The 12369-nt window shown below is 44.6% G+C and overlaps 1 protein-coding gene across 1 annotated transcript in view; it reads left to right on the top strand.

The window, feature by feature from the left end:
* Positions 1 to 12369, top strand: part of ATAD3A (ATPase family AAA domain containing 3A) — a 54862-nt gene that overhangs the window by 14003 nt on the left and 28490 nt on the right. Inside the window, exons 5-7 of the mRNA XM_077250147.1 lie at positions 2315 to 2384; positions 3838 to 4003; positions 4090 to 4159. Of these exons, the coding sequence (XP_077106262.1) occupies positions 2315 to 2384; positions 3838 to 4003; positions 4090 to 4159 (306 nt within the window). The remainder of the gene's footprint in view (positions 1 to 2314; positions 2385 to 3837; positions 4004 to 4089; positions 4160 to 12369) is intronic.

Below are 12369 nucleotides of genomic sequence, written 5' to 3' on the forward strand. Positions count from 1 at the left end.
GGGGTTTGTGCTTTGCGATGGTGCATTTATAGGGTTGCATCCCCTCCCTGCAATCCTGTCCTGCTTCTCTCGGCCATGTCGTCTTACAATTAACAGCACAAAAGATTTTTGGATTTCTCCTCCAATGTATTGAAAATGATGCAGCTTTGCAAATATTATTGATTTGAAAAGCTCCTTTTTGTGTCCATAGCATGATTATAGGCAACGGCGGCACCAACACATCGATATTGGTGGGTTCAACCTACATTTGCATACTGTGTACAGGGGCAGTACTCTCCTTAGTCCCCCCTTACACGGGACTGCTCGACAAGGGCTTATCTCCTGGAGAGCAGAGGGTTCGGCCATCAGAAACGTGACAGATATTGATCCTTTGTTTTATGAGACCTCCATGTACAGTGGGGAAAATAAGTATTTGATGCATGGACTATTTTGCAAGTTTTCCCACCTACAAAGAAGGAAAGGTCTGTAAATTTTATTGTAGCTACACTTCAAATGAGAGAGAAAGATTGTAAAAAAAAAAAAACTGCAGAAAATCACATTGTATGATTTTTATATAATTAAAGTACATGAAATAAGTATTTGATCACCTACCAACCAGCAAGAATTCTGTCCCTCACAGACCTGTGAGTTTTTCTTTATAAAGCCTCCTACTCTGCACTCAGTACCTATATTAATTACATCTGTTTGACCTTGTTACCTGTATAAAAGACACCTGTCCACATACTCAATCACACTCCACCATGGCCAAGACCAAAGAGCTGTCTAAGGACACCAGGGACAATAGTAGGCCTGTACAAGGCTGGGATGGGCTTCAGGACAATAGGCAAGCAACTTGGTGAGAAGGCAACAACGGTTGGCGCAATTATTAGAGAATGGAAGAAACAAGATGGCTGTCAATCTTCCTCAGACTGGAGCTCCATGCAAGATTTTGCCTCGTGGGGTAAGGAAGGTTCTGAGAAAGATTAGGAATCTGCCCAGAACTACACGGGAGAACCTGGTCATTGACAAGAAGAGAGCTGGGACCACAGTCTCAAACACTACTGGTAGTAATACACTACATCAAAATCTTGCAGGGCACGCAAGGTCCCCCTGCTCACATCAGCACATGTCCAGGCCCGTTTGAAGTTTGCCAATGACCATCTGGATGATCCAGAGAAGGCATGGGAGAAGGTTATGTGGTCAGATGAGACCAAAATAGAACTTTTTGGTATCTACTCCACTTGCCATGTTTGGAGGCAGAAGGAAGAATGAGTCCAACCCCAAGAACACCATCCCAACCAAGAAGCATGGTGGGGGAAGCATCATACTTTGGTGGTGCTATTTTGCAAAGGGGACAGGACGACTATCCAGGGAGGATGGATGGGGTCATGTATCGCACGGTTTAGGCCAACGACCTCCTTCCCTAATAGCAGTGAAGATTGGTCGTGACTGGGTCTTCTAGCGTGAAAATAACAGAAAACACACAGTCAGGACAACGAAGGAGTAGCTCCGTAAGAAGCATTTCCAAGGTCCTGCAGTGGCCTAGCCAGTCTCCAGACCTGATCCCAATAGAAAAGCTTTGGACGGAGCTGAAACTCAATGTTGCTCAATGACAGCCCAGAAACCTAGAAGATCTGTATGGAGGAGTGGGCCAAAATCCCTGCTTCAGTGTGTGCAGACCTGGTCAAGAACTACAGGAAACATCTGACCTCTGTAATTGCAAACAAAGGTTTCTGTTCCAAATATTAAGTTCTGTTTTCCTATTGTATCAAATACTTATTTCATGCAATAAAATGCAAATTATGTAAAAATCATACAATGTGATTTTCTGGGTTTTATATTTAGATTCTGTCTCTCACAGGTGAAGTGTACCTATGATAAATATTACAGACCTCTCCATTCTATGTTGGTGGGAAAACTTGCAAAATCGGCCGTGTATCAAATAGTTATTTTCCTCACATCCGATATCCAGTTGGATTGACGTTAGTGTAATGTGTAGGGGGTCTTTAGTTTGAACCATCTGCCCCATTTGCTTTGTAACCTGTAGACTATGGGTCAGATGCAAGAGAGATGCACATGACTGCAAAATCAGGGTCTGTATGCAGCTATGGAAACACATACGTTTGCACAGGAGCTGTGTACACAATGGTTTATGCAGAGTGTTGTTATATATTATGATCGGACCCCTCTGATCTGATATTGATGTGATAGGTGGAGGGTCCGCAGTATAACCCATTGCCACCCTCCATTTAAAACGATAGACAACTTGGCGTTAACCTGCGTCTGCTTTTATTTTCATAGTTAATATTTCAGTTTTCTGTTTCTATCTGTAAAGCAAATGCTGAATGAAGAGAATCTGCGAAAGCAAGAGGAGTCCGTCCAGAAACAGGAGGCCATGCGCAAAGGTAAGGAGCCAGTCCTCAACACGTCTTACATTTTATTCTTAACTTCAATTACTAATGTTCAGAGCGGATCTGTCACCAGATCTCACAGTGCAAACTGTATACATTGTAAAATGGAACTTTTAGACCTGATGAGGCTGTTGTACTTGCTTTGAAACTTGTGTAAGAATGGCTGTATAATCCTGATAATTAAATCAATATTTCAAGAGCCGAATCCATAAAATCTTCATTTTCATATTGACAAAGGATTGTACAGCTGTTCGGTATGGGTTTCCAAAGCAAGTACACCAGTCTCATCAGGTTTGATAGATCTATTTAACCCCTTTTTGACCTTGGAAGTACTCGGTACTGAAGAAGTCCAGGTGATTTTTGCGTGCACAGAGGCGCTGTGCGCGTAAGATCGCTGCCTAGTATCGGCTGATTCTCAGCCCCCGCACTTCAACCCCATAAGTGCTGCGATCACCGAGGGTGAAAAAAGCTCCCTTGCCCTTGAATTGGAGACCCTGCAATAGACCATCGTGGTGTCCCGATTGTCTGCAGGCTACGGCAAGTCCCTCAGGGCTTGTGTCAGTGCAGCACTCACCTGTATAATCCATTGCAATAGATTATAACAGGGATCAGGCTGCTGGAAGTGAAAGTCCCATAGTGAGAAAAAGTAAAAAAAATAAATAGTAAAAATATTTTTTTTAAAAACTACACAACCACCGACATGGGAGACTGGGTTCAAATCCCGGCTCTGCCCTGTTGGAAATAATATACCAGTAGTTGTATAGTAGTAGTGTAGTAGTGACCCAATGTCATAAAGTGAGAGCTATTCTCACAAGTTGAGATGGATCCTCATTTATCCTGCGCTCTCCGCTGAGCGCTTAATTACAATGTAAGTCTCTGAAATATGTGACTCAGACGGAACCCTCAGCAAACATTCCCTATAAGGAGGCAGATGGAGGCACCGTGGCCACCATAGGACTTGTGATACAGCAGTGTCCATCTTTTTAGGGTTGCATAAAAGTGCCGTCGGCCAGAGTTTTGTGCAGACGGAGTCCAGAGTAACTCTGCTGCCTCATTATAGTGAGTGGATCCCTCAGGGGTTTCATCTGAATCACGTCACTCAGAGATTTAGATGGAAACCCTGGACACTTGAACATAGTATTCGAGCACACTGAAGACACTCGGTTAGCGCACAAGCATGCTCAGATAACACCTTATGCAAGCACGCTCGCTCACCACTAGTTAATAGCCTTTTGCACGGTCCGGCGGTATAGCTAGTATTACTGATCCTGGAACCAGTGATGGGCGCTGTGTGCAATACCCAGAGGCCTGCTCAATAATAGGAGAGCACAGGACAGTGTTGCTTTCCCTGCACTACAGGACGTGCGCGGATGACTAATACAATGTACCCTGGTAAGTCAGCCATGTTTGTAGCTCGCCAGTGACACGCTTTGTGCTTTCTCTTCAGCTACAATCGAGCATGAGATGGAGCTACGGCACAAGAATGAAATGCTCAGGATAGAGGCAGAGGCGCGGGCACGAGCAAAGGTGGAGCGCGAAAACGCAGACATCATCCGGGAGCAGATCCGCCTGAAGGCGGCAGAACATCGGCAAACTGTTCTGGAATCCATCAAGTACGTGGAAGGAAATTCCCGCTGTAGGAGATGATCTTATTATACCTGGGACGGTTGCTTACATAGGCGCGTGCTTCTTCCTACAGGACGGCAGGGACTGTGTTCGGAGAAGGCTTCCGGGCCTTTGTATCAGACTGGGACAAAGTGACCGCCGCGGTGAGTATTCCACAGCTGATGAAAATTTTGCAAAGTTAAAGGGGTCCTCCATCCCCAAACTCGTGTACCGTGGCTAGATCTGAAATATTTCAGCTTTGCTCTCATTGTAGTGACTAAATGAAAGATGTTGTACATTATGGGTGAAAACGTGGTTGCTTTCTTCCAGAAACACTAATATCTGTCCCTAGGATGAGTCTGGTACTGTTGCTCATCAAAACTGAGGTGCATAGAATTAAGCTGCAGTAACTCTTAACCTGTGGACGGGCGTGCTGCTGGTTTTGTGTAAAATACGCAGTGCACACACTTGTTGAATGTGGGGTGCAAATGGAATAAGTGCAATATCCACTGAGTGTGGCGCTCTGGTGTGCGAACATCGTGACGTTTTAATTTGAGAAACAGTCGCTAAGAAAGTCAAATAACTATACAAGAGCGGGACATACAGGGCCTATATGAAGTTACATTGTACAAACACAACGTGGGGTACACCAGGGGCCGACATATCATTACTGGGGCCCAAGAGATAAGTTGAAGGCCACTTCTGTCTCCCAAGCAGGTGCAGTTGTACATTATGTTGATATATTGGACTTTTCTTGCTCAGGGGCATCTTCTGTGTCCACCAGTGGGGTACATATTTATATTATGGGTACTAATGCGTTTACATATCTGTGCAATATTTACATGTATACATACAAAGGGATTTAATGTCCCAGGTCAGCTAGTACAATGAATAACTGATGTACATCGTACTAGGGGGACAGTGGAGGAGAATAGCCAAAGGGCAAGACACTGCTGTCAAGAGGTCAGTATGGGTAAGGGGACCTGGCGGGTACACCGGTGGGAGGGGGGCATGGGTAGGATGATAGGCAGAGTAAGTGATCAATAGGAGATGAAGCTTACCTGTGTGGAGGGCACTCGTGGGCATGGATGTCTCCTAGGGCTCTGGTGTATAGGTTAAATGGCGCCAAATCACATGGCCAAAGGTAGGGAGGATATGGCCAGTAACGTGACTTCGGCGGTGCTGGTTTTGCAAGTTATGGCGAGAGCAGGATGATTAGGGCAATGAGGACCAGCGTCCATGGGTATGAGAACGATGCCCAGAGGAGCTGTGCCAACCACAGGGGAGTCAGCGCGTGGCGTAAGAAAAAATGTTGATTTTAAGAAAAAAAAAAAAAAGGTTTTCAGATACATACTGACTTCCAAACTATGTGCAAAAAAAATTAAAAGGAATAAAAATGAGAAATCTTGCAATCTTCAGACTGGGCACAATGAACAGACCCTATCTTTTATATTAACGCATCGAATGTGAAGGGAGGGGGAGAAGGTGAGCTGCAACATCGCCTATTATAAATGGATCCAATTTTACGTGTCAGGAGTTATGTTTTGACTGATCGATAGGGGTCTCCAGACCCCCGCTGATCACTATAATATATAAAGAAAGTTTTATAAATTGATAGTTACACTTTACAACAATGAAAAACTTTCCTGTTGGTCATGAGTTGTCAAATGGCACCAAACTTCTCAAGGAGGTGCACACATTATATGTTTGTGTGTAGGGGGGCTCATTAGAGAAGGTTGTCTGACGTGATGCATTTGGAGCATTTTTCCCCCCTGTATACTGTTTTATTGTTTCCTGTAGCATTTATCGTCCTAGTTTAGTACATGGCAGCAGTGATTCTTGGTCTCTAATACCAGGGAAGCTGATCTGGTTGCACCAGGAGGCCGATTGCAGTTCTGTCTTTCTACCAGACGATGGGGCTGCAGAGCTTGGGATTGGCTGTTATCTGCAGGCAGCGGCTTTCTGCGGATAGGGATTTACTGGTAAACATGGCGGATTCCTGCGTTGCTGAATGTCTGTAGTGCAATGCAGAACTCATCCACGGTAACATTCGGCCCGCCACGCTGTGTTCTCTGGGAGTCCGTGCAAAACAAGTCCTATATATGCATAATATTTCTATTTCTTGCATTTAGTTAGTATCTCAGATCATTTTTATTCTGCGGCACTGGTTCAAAAAGCAGAGTCTATTGCTCCTAGCAGAGCTGAGCTCCCAAATGACCCCGTTGTGTGCACCAATATCTCAGGGGTTGGTAAGTTTTGCTACGCCTTCCCCCCCCCTCCACTAAGTGTACTCCCAGCAGACAGAGGTGGCTTTTTCTTTTTTGATGTTCTTTTGAAGGATTATTCCAATCCTCGTAGATGGATAGTGCTTGTAAAATGCACTTTTTTTTGCCATTTACAGCTTATTAATATTTGCATCCGTTCTTGAGATATTAACACTTATTTTGTTTCCAGGAGACCGACCACCGCTGCCGTCTGCGCTGAAGCTGGCCGGGGGTTAGGAGGTAACTTTGCACTCCAGCTTCGAAACAGCGCTTACAAACCTAATGGAAAAGAGCTTGTAAGCACTGCACGCGTTCTGCTGTCTAACAGCTGTGGTCGGTCTCCAAGGCAACGAGCTTTAAACAAAAAGAAAGTGTCAATATCTCAATGTAATACATTTGTATTTACAAGCATTTATCCGGCAATATCCTTCTCTGAAGATGGAAATATGGTTCCTAGCGAAACCTCATTTTAGTATCTTGCACGTTAGAGTAATCTGCTGCCTTTTTTTACACCTCTGACCCCCATGGTAACACTTCCTGTCATGGCTCTGACCTGGTTCGTCGCATAGAGACTCTGATCCGAATCACCAATCCTCTCCATGAACCTGTCCGGGGACTTGGATAGCTGTCGTGAACCTTTCCAAAGTAAATACTCGCAGCACATGGTATATAAGGGGGTCCAATGAATACTGCAGTCTTGGTAAGTGGTACCATATAGCTAGAGTATGACTTATCGATCACTGGGGGGTCCAACCTATGTGCCCCCAACTTCCTTGTTGCAGTGATTGGCTGTAAATTGTCCCGGAGCATAAAATCTGCAGCCCCTTCATTCTCTGGATCGGTGGGGTGCTACAGGTGGGCTCCCCAGCAATCATGGTTGTGATCTGCGATCGGCCATCACTTGCTGAGAAAGCAGAAGATGGGTGCCACCTCTCTAACGTCTGATTTCCGAGAGATTGCAGAAGCCATGTGCCGTATTATATGGGGGGGATGATCAAATCTATAGTATCCTAATTGGGGGTATGCATAGGGGTCCTCTCCGTGAGACTACCCCAATAATGGGCACCAGATTGGTGGTGACGCCTGACAATCCTATCGATCGGCCGTATGTTGAATGGAGCTGCAGCTATGTCCTTGATCGGTGGGCTGCCATGAGTCGGACCCCCATTGATAACCTATCTTAGGGACAGGTCGTTAATATTAATGTCATGGAAAGAACCTTTTAAGAAATTTGTCCCAATGCAATAACCCAGGAAAGTTCACGTAAGGTAAGTGAGGAAGCGCTGGGCAGATATGGAGACTGATGGGTGATGGTATCTCGCCTGTAGTGCACATCAATAGCCCAACATAGCAATTTATATGGTCGTTTGGGTTTTTTTTTTTTTTCTTTTGCATTTTGCTTCTCGTCAACCTCGAGAATTTCCAACCAAACAATATAGATCTCAGTTGCAGATAAAACCCGGTCTCCGGGCGCTCGGCGCTGCCTTTGAAAAGTGAGTTTAATTCCCCGCAGTTCCCCCGCAGCTCATTCTGTTAATGGAGAACCTTCCAAAGCAAAGAGGACGTGAAGTTCGATTTTGATGAGCACGTAATTGTCTGTTTCCTAATGCAATGCACAGATGTCAGATGCGGAATAAAAGCTCCGTTCCCTCCCGGCCCCCCCTGCGCCAGCTTAAAAAAAGAAACGACTCGACAAAGCAAAATGTCATTCTCATGCCAGTGATCGAAGTGGAAATTCTATTGATTGAAGCGAATGGAGATAATTAGTCGTCATGATGCCAACGCACAGGTGCTCCCGCTGCACGGACTCATAGGGCGAGGAGATAATGCATCACAAGATGGGACAGCTTACATCATAATTATGTAGGTGCGTCACCTAACTTCACCCTTCTCCAATCCAGGGTCGCCTGGACCTGCACCATGAAGATATTAAATGACTTATGGGAGAGTGTTGTGGACATGCTCTGTGACCTGTGCAGAGCTGATTGTGCAGGGAGGGGGAGGAGGCGAGCTGTGCCCATCACCTAATGTGAATGGAGGATCCTAATGATATGGAGGTGTCACCTTTTAATGTGATCATGGAATGATAATGAAATGAATGCTGAGAAGGGATCTCTGCAGAATGGGTGATGACTGCTGAGAAGGGATCTCTGCAGAACGGGCGGTGACTGCTTAGAAGGGATCTCTGGAGAACGGGCAGTGAATGCTGAGAAGGGATCTCTGCAGAAAAGGTAGTGAGTACTGAGAGGGAATCTCTGCAAAACTGGTAGTTGGTCCTGAGATTGGATCTCTGGAGAATGGGTGGTGACTTCTAAGAAGGGATCACTGCAGAACGGGTAGTGGCTCCTGAGAAGGGATCTCTGCAGAACGGGTGGTGACTGCTGAGAAGGGATCTCTGCAAAAAAAGTGGATCTCTGCAGAAGGGGTAGCGACTGTTGAGAAGGGATCTCGGCAGAACGGGTGGTGACTGCTGAGAAGGGATCTTGGCAGAACGGGTGGTGACTGCTGAGAAGGAATCTGCAGAACGGGTGGTGATTGCTGAGAATGGATCTCTGCAGAACGGGCGGTGACTGCTGAGAAGGGATCTCTGCAAAACGGGTAGTGACTTCTAAGAAGGGATCACTGCAGAACGGGTAGTGGCTCCTGAGAAGGAATCTCTGCAGAACGGGTGGTGACTGCTGAGAAGGGATCTCTGCTGAAAAAGTGGATCTCTGCAGAAGGGGTAGCGACTGTTGAGAAGGGATCTCGGCAGAACGGGTGGTGACTGCTGAGAAGGGATCTCGGCAGAACGGGTGGTGACTGCTGAGAAGGGATCTCGGCAGAACGGGTGGTGACTGCTGAGAAGGGATCTTGGCAGAACGGGTGACTGCTGAGAAGGAATCTGCAGAACGGGTGGTGATTGCTGAGAATGGATCTCTGCAGAACGGGCGGTGACTGCTGAGAAGGGATCTCTGCAGAACGGGTAGTGACTGCTGAGAAGGGATCTCTGCAGAACGGGTGGTGACTGCTGAGAAGGGATCTCTGCGGACGGATAGTGGTAGTTTATTATGAGGCTCCATTGTCAGAGGGGAAACCTGCAAGATTTTAGAACTTTTTCTTATTTTTTTTTTCTTCCACGTGGTGACAAAGAAAAAAAATAAGTATTTTTTTATTGATACATTGCATTTAAATTGGGTTCTCATAAAATTATCACTTATCTTTAGTATTTGTTATCAGTGTCTTATAACTTGAGGTCTCACTTATCAGGAGAATGGGGGTCCTAAGCATGCGGAGTGCTGTAACAATTGATCAAGAGCTGTACTGGGCTCTCTCCATCAGTCCCATAGACCATGAATGGAGGTGCAAAGCATTATGATGGAGGGGTACACAGGATCCCATTCTCATGATTGGTGTTGGTCCCAAGCATAGAGAGCAGACCCTCAGACATTGAGTGAGAGGGACCTCCCCCAAATAATAGGGCTGATGGTGGACATGTTCAGGCAGTTAAATCCTGTCTTAGAAACTGAAGGCAGGAGAAAGTGGAAAGGACTAAGATATGGGAGTTTGCAGTGATTCATTTAAACCTACAAGACATCTATCAGACACTGAACCAGCAGAGGAGTTGGTGATGTTAGGTGACCTGAGAACAGAGTTGTGAATAAGGCTGGATTCCGACATCCATGAAATGGGGTCTGAGTGCAGAATGTGACTTCCAGACCGGTCGGAGGTTGCCTGACTCGAATTCAGTCACCTCATTTATGCCTATGAGGCTGTTGAATCTAGGTCAGAAGATCCGCGGCCGGTGTGGAGGTCAATGTCCGAACTACCATAGCAACCAGTCACAGCTCTTGAAAAATTAAAGCCGTTCTATGGTTGCCCCCGGTAACAAAGTCTCTCTTGTTTTCTTCTACCCTTGACAAACCAGTCATAGTGGAGCTTTCATTTTTGAAGAGCCCTGTAGGAAGTGAAATCTGTGCTGTGATTGGTTGCTATGGACAACAAATGAAGGCCATTTCAGAAATCTCCCCCAAAGTTTTGTCAAACTTAAATTGTGTCTATGAGCTTTAAATGAGGGATGTAATTAGGGAAGACGCTGCTTTGAGAATGAATTTCCGGGTAGAACCCTGATTTTTGACATGACTAGCCAGGCCACTGCAGTATTACATGGCATCCAGTCAGGTAAGTGACTGTCCATGTAATGCAAGGGCGACTAGGCCAACAGAACGGTAGTCGAGGTTTCCCAGTATGGCTCAAATGGAGGCTCCCTCTATAATGTCCATACAGTCATGAGCCCTTGAAATTGTTCTAAAAAAATGGAAGTATTTCTCTCACAAAAATTATTTGGATTACACGTGTTTTGTTATAAGAGAAACAAAAGACAAATTGGACATAATTTCACTCAAAACCCCCAAAATGCGCCAGACAAAATTGTGGGTAAACAACTTTGTATCAAGCGGGAGATGCTTGTTCAGACTCACTTGTGGCAAGTAACAGGTGTGAGAAATATGAAAATCACACCTGAAACCAGATAAAAAGGGAGACGTTCACGCAATCTTTGCATTGTGTGTCTGTGTGTACCACACTAAGCATGGAGGACAGAAATAGGAGAAGAGAACTGTCTGAGGACTTGAGAACAAAAATTGATGAAAAATATCAACAATTTCAAAGATACAAATCCATCTCCAGAGATCTTGATGTTCCTGTGTGCAACATAACCAAGAAGTTTACAACCCAGCACTGTAGCTAATCTCTTTGGACGTGGACAGCAGAGAAAAATTGTTGAAAGGTTGCAATGCAGGATAGTCCAGATGGCGGATAGGCAGCCCCAATCAAGTTCCAAAGAAATTCCAGCTGTCCTGCAGGCTCAGGGTGCACCAGTGTCAGTGCGAACTATCGACATTTGAATGAAATGAAACATTATGGCAGGAGACACAGGAAGACCCCACTTAAGACAAAAAGATTTAAAGCTAGAATCCAGTTTGAGGAAATGTTTTAGTGAGTAATCTAAAATACTTCTGGGAAAGTGTCTTGTGGTCAAATGAGACAAAAGATAGAGCTGTTTGGTAAAGTACATCCTTCTACTGTTTACCAAAAATGAAAAGAACACACTACCTACAGTCAAATATGGTGGAGGTTCAAACATGTTTTGGAGTTGTTTTGCTGCCTCTGGCACTTGGTGCCTTGACTGTGTGCAAAGCATCATGAAATCTGAAGATTACCAAAGGATTTTGGTTCGCAGTGCAGTGTCAGGAAGCTGGGTTTGCGTCCTAGGTCATGGGTCTTTTAGCAGGAGAATGACCCCAAACATACTTCAAGAAGCCCCCAGAAATGGATGGAAACAAAGTGCTAGAGATTTCTGAAGTGGCAGCAATGAGGCTGGATCTAAATCCTATTGATCACATGTGGAGAGATCTTAAAATTGCTGTTGGGAGAAGGCGAATTATGAGAGACCTGCAGCAGTTTGCATAAGAAGAGTGCTCCAAAATTCCAGTTGAGAGGTGTAAGAAGCTTGTTGATGGTTATAGAAAGCGACTGATTGCACTTATTTATTCCAAAGAGTGTGCAACCAAATATTACGTTGAGGGTGCCAACAATTTAGTCCAGCCGATTTGTAAGGTTTTATGTGAAACTGTCAAATATACACACAGAGGAAATAAACATATGTATAACAAAATGTGTAATTGCAATAATTTTCTGGGAGAAATACTTCATTTTCTGGAACAATTTCAAGGGTGCCAACACTTTTCTCACTTTTCTATCTATTTATGCGCACTTGTGTGTGTGTGTGTGTGTGTGTGTGTGTGTATATATGTATATGTGTGTATATATATATATATATATATATATATATATATATATATATATATATATATATATATATATATATATATATATATATATATATATATATATATATATATATACACTAGATGGTGGCCCAATTCTAACGCATCGGGTATTCTAGAGTATGCATGACCACGGAGTATATTGCACAGCGATGCAGTATACAGCACAGAGCCACGTAGTATACAGACTTAAAATAAAAAATAAACATATACTCACCTTCCGAAGGCCCGTTGAAGTCCTTGACTTGTGTGCGGTGCACGCGGCAGCTTCCGGTCCCAGGGTTG

This window comes from Ranitomeya variabilis, chromosome 4, assembly GCF_051348905.1.
Source record: "Ranitomeya variabilis isolate aRanVar5 chromosome 4, aRanVar5.hap1, whole genome shotgun sequence".
In the NCBI taxonomy this organism is placed as follows: domain Eukaryota; kingdom Metazoa; phylum Chordata; class Amphibia; order Anura; family Dendrobatidae; genus Ranitomeya; species Ranitomeya variabilis.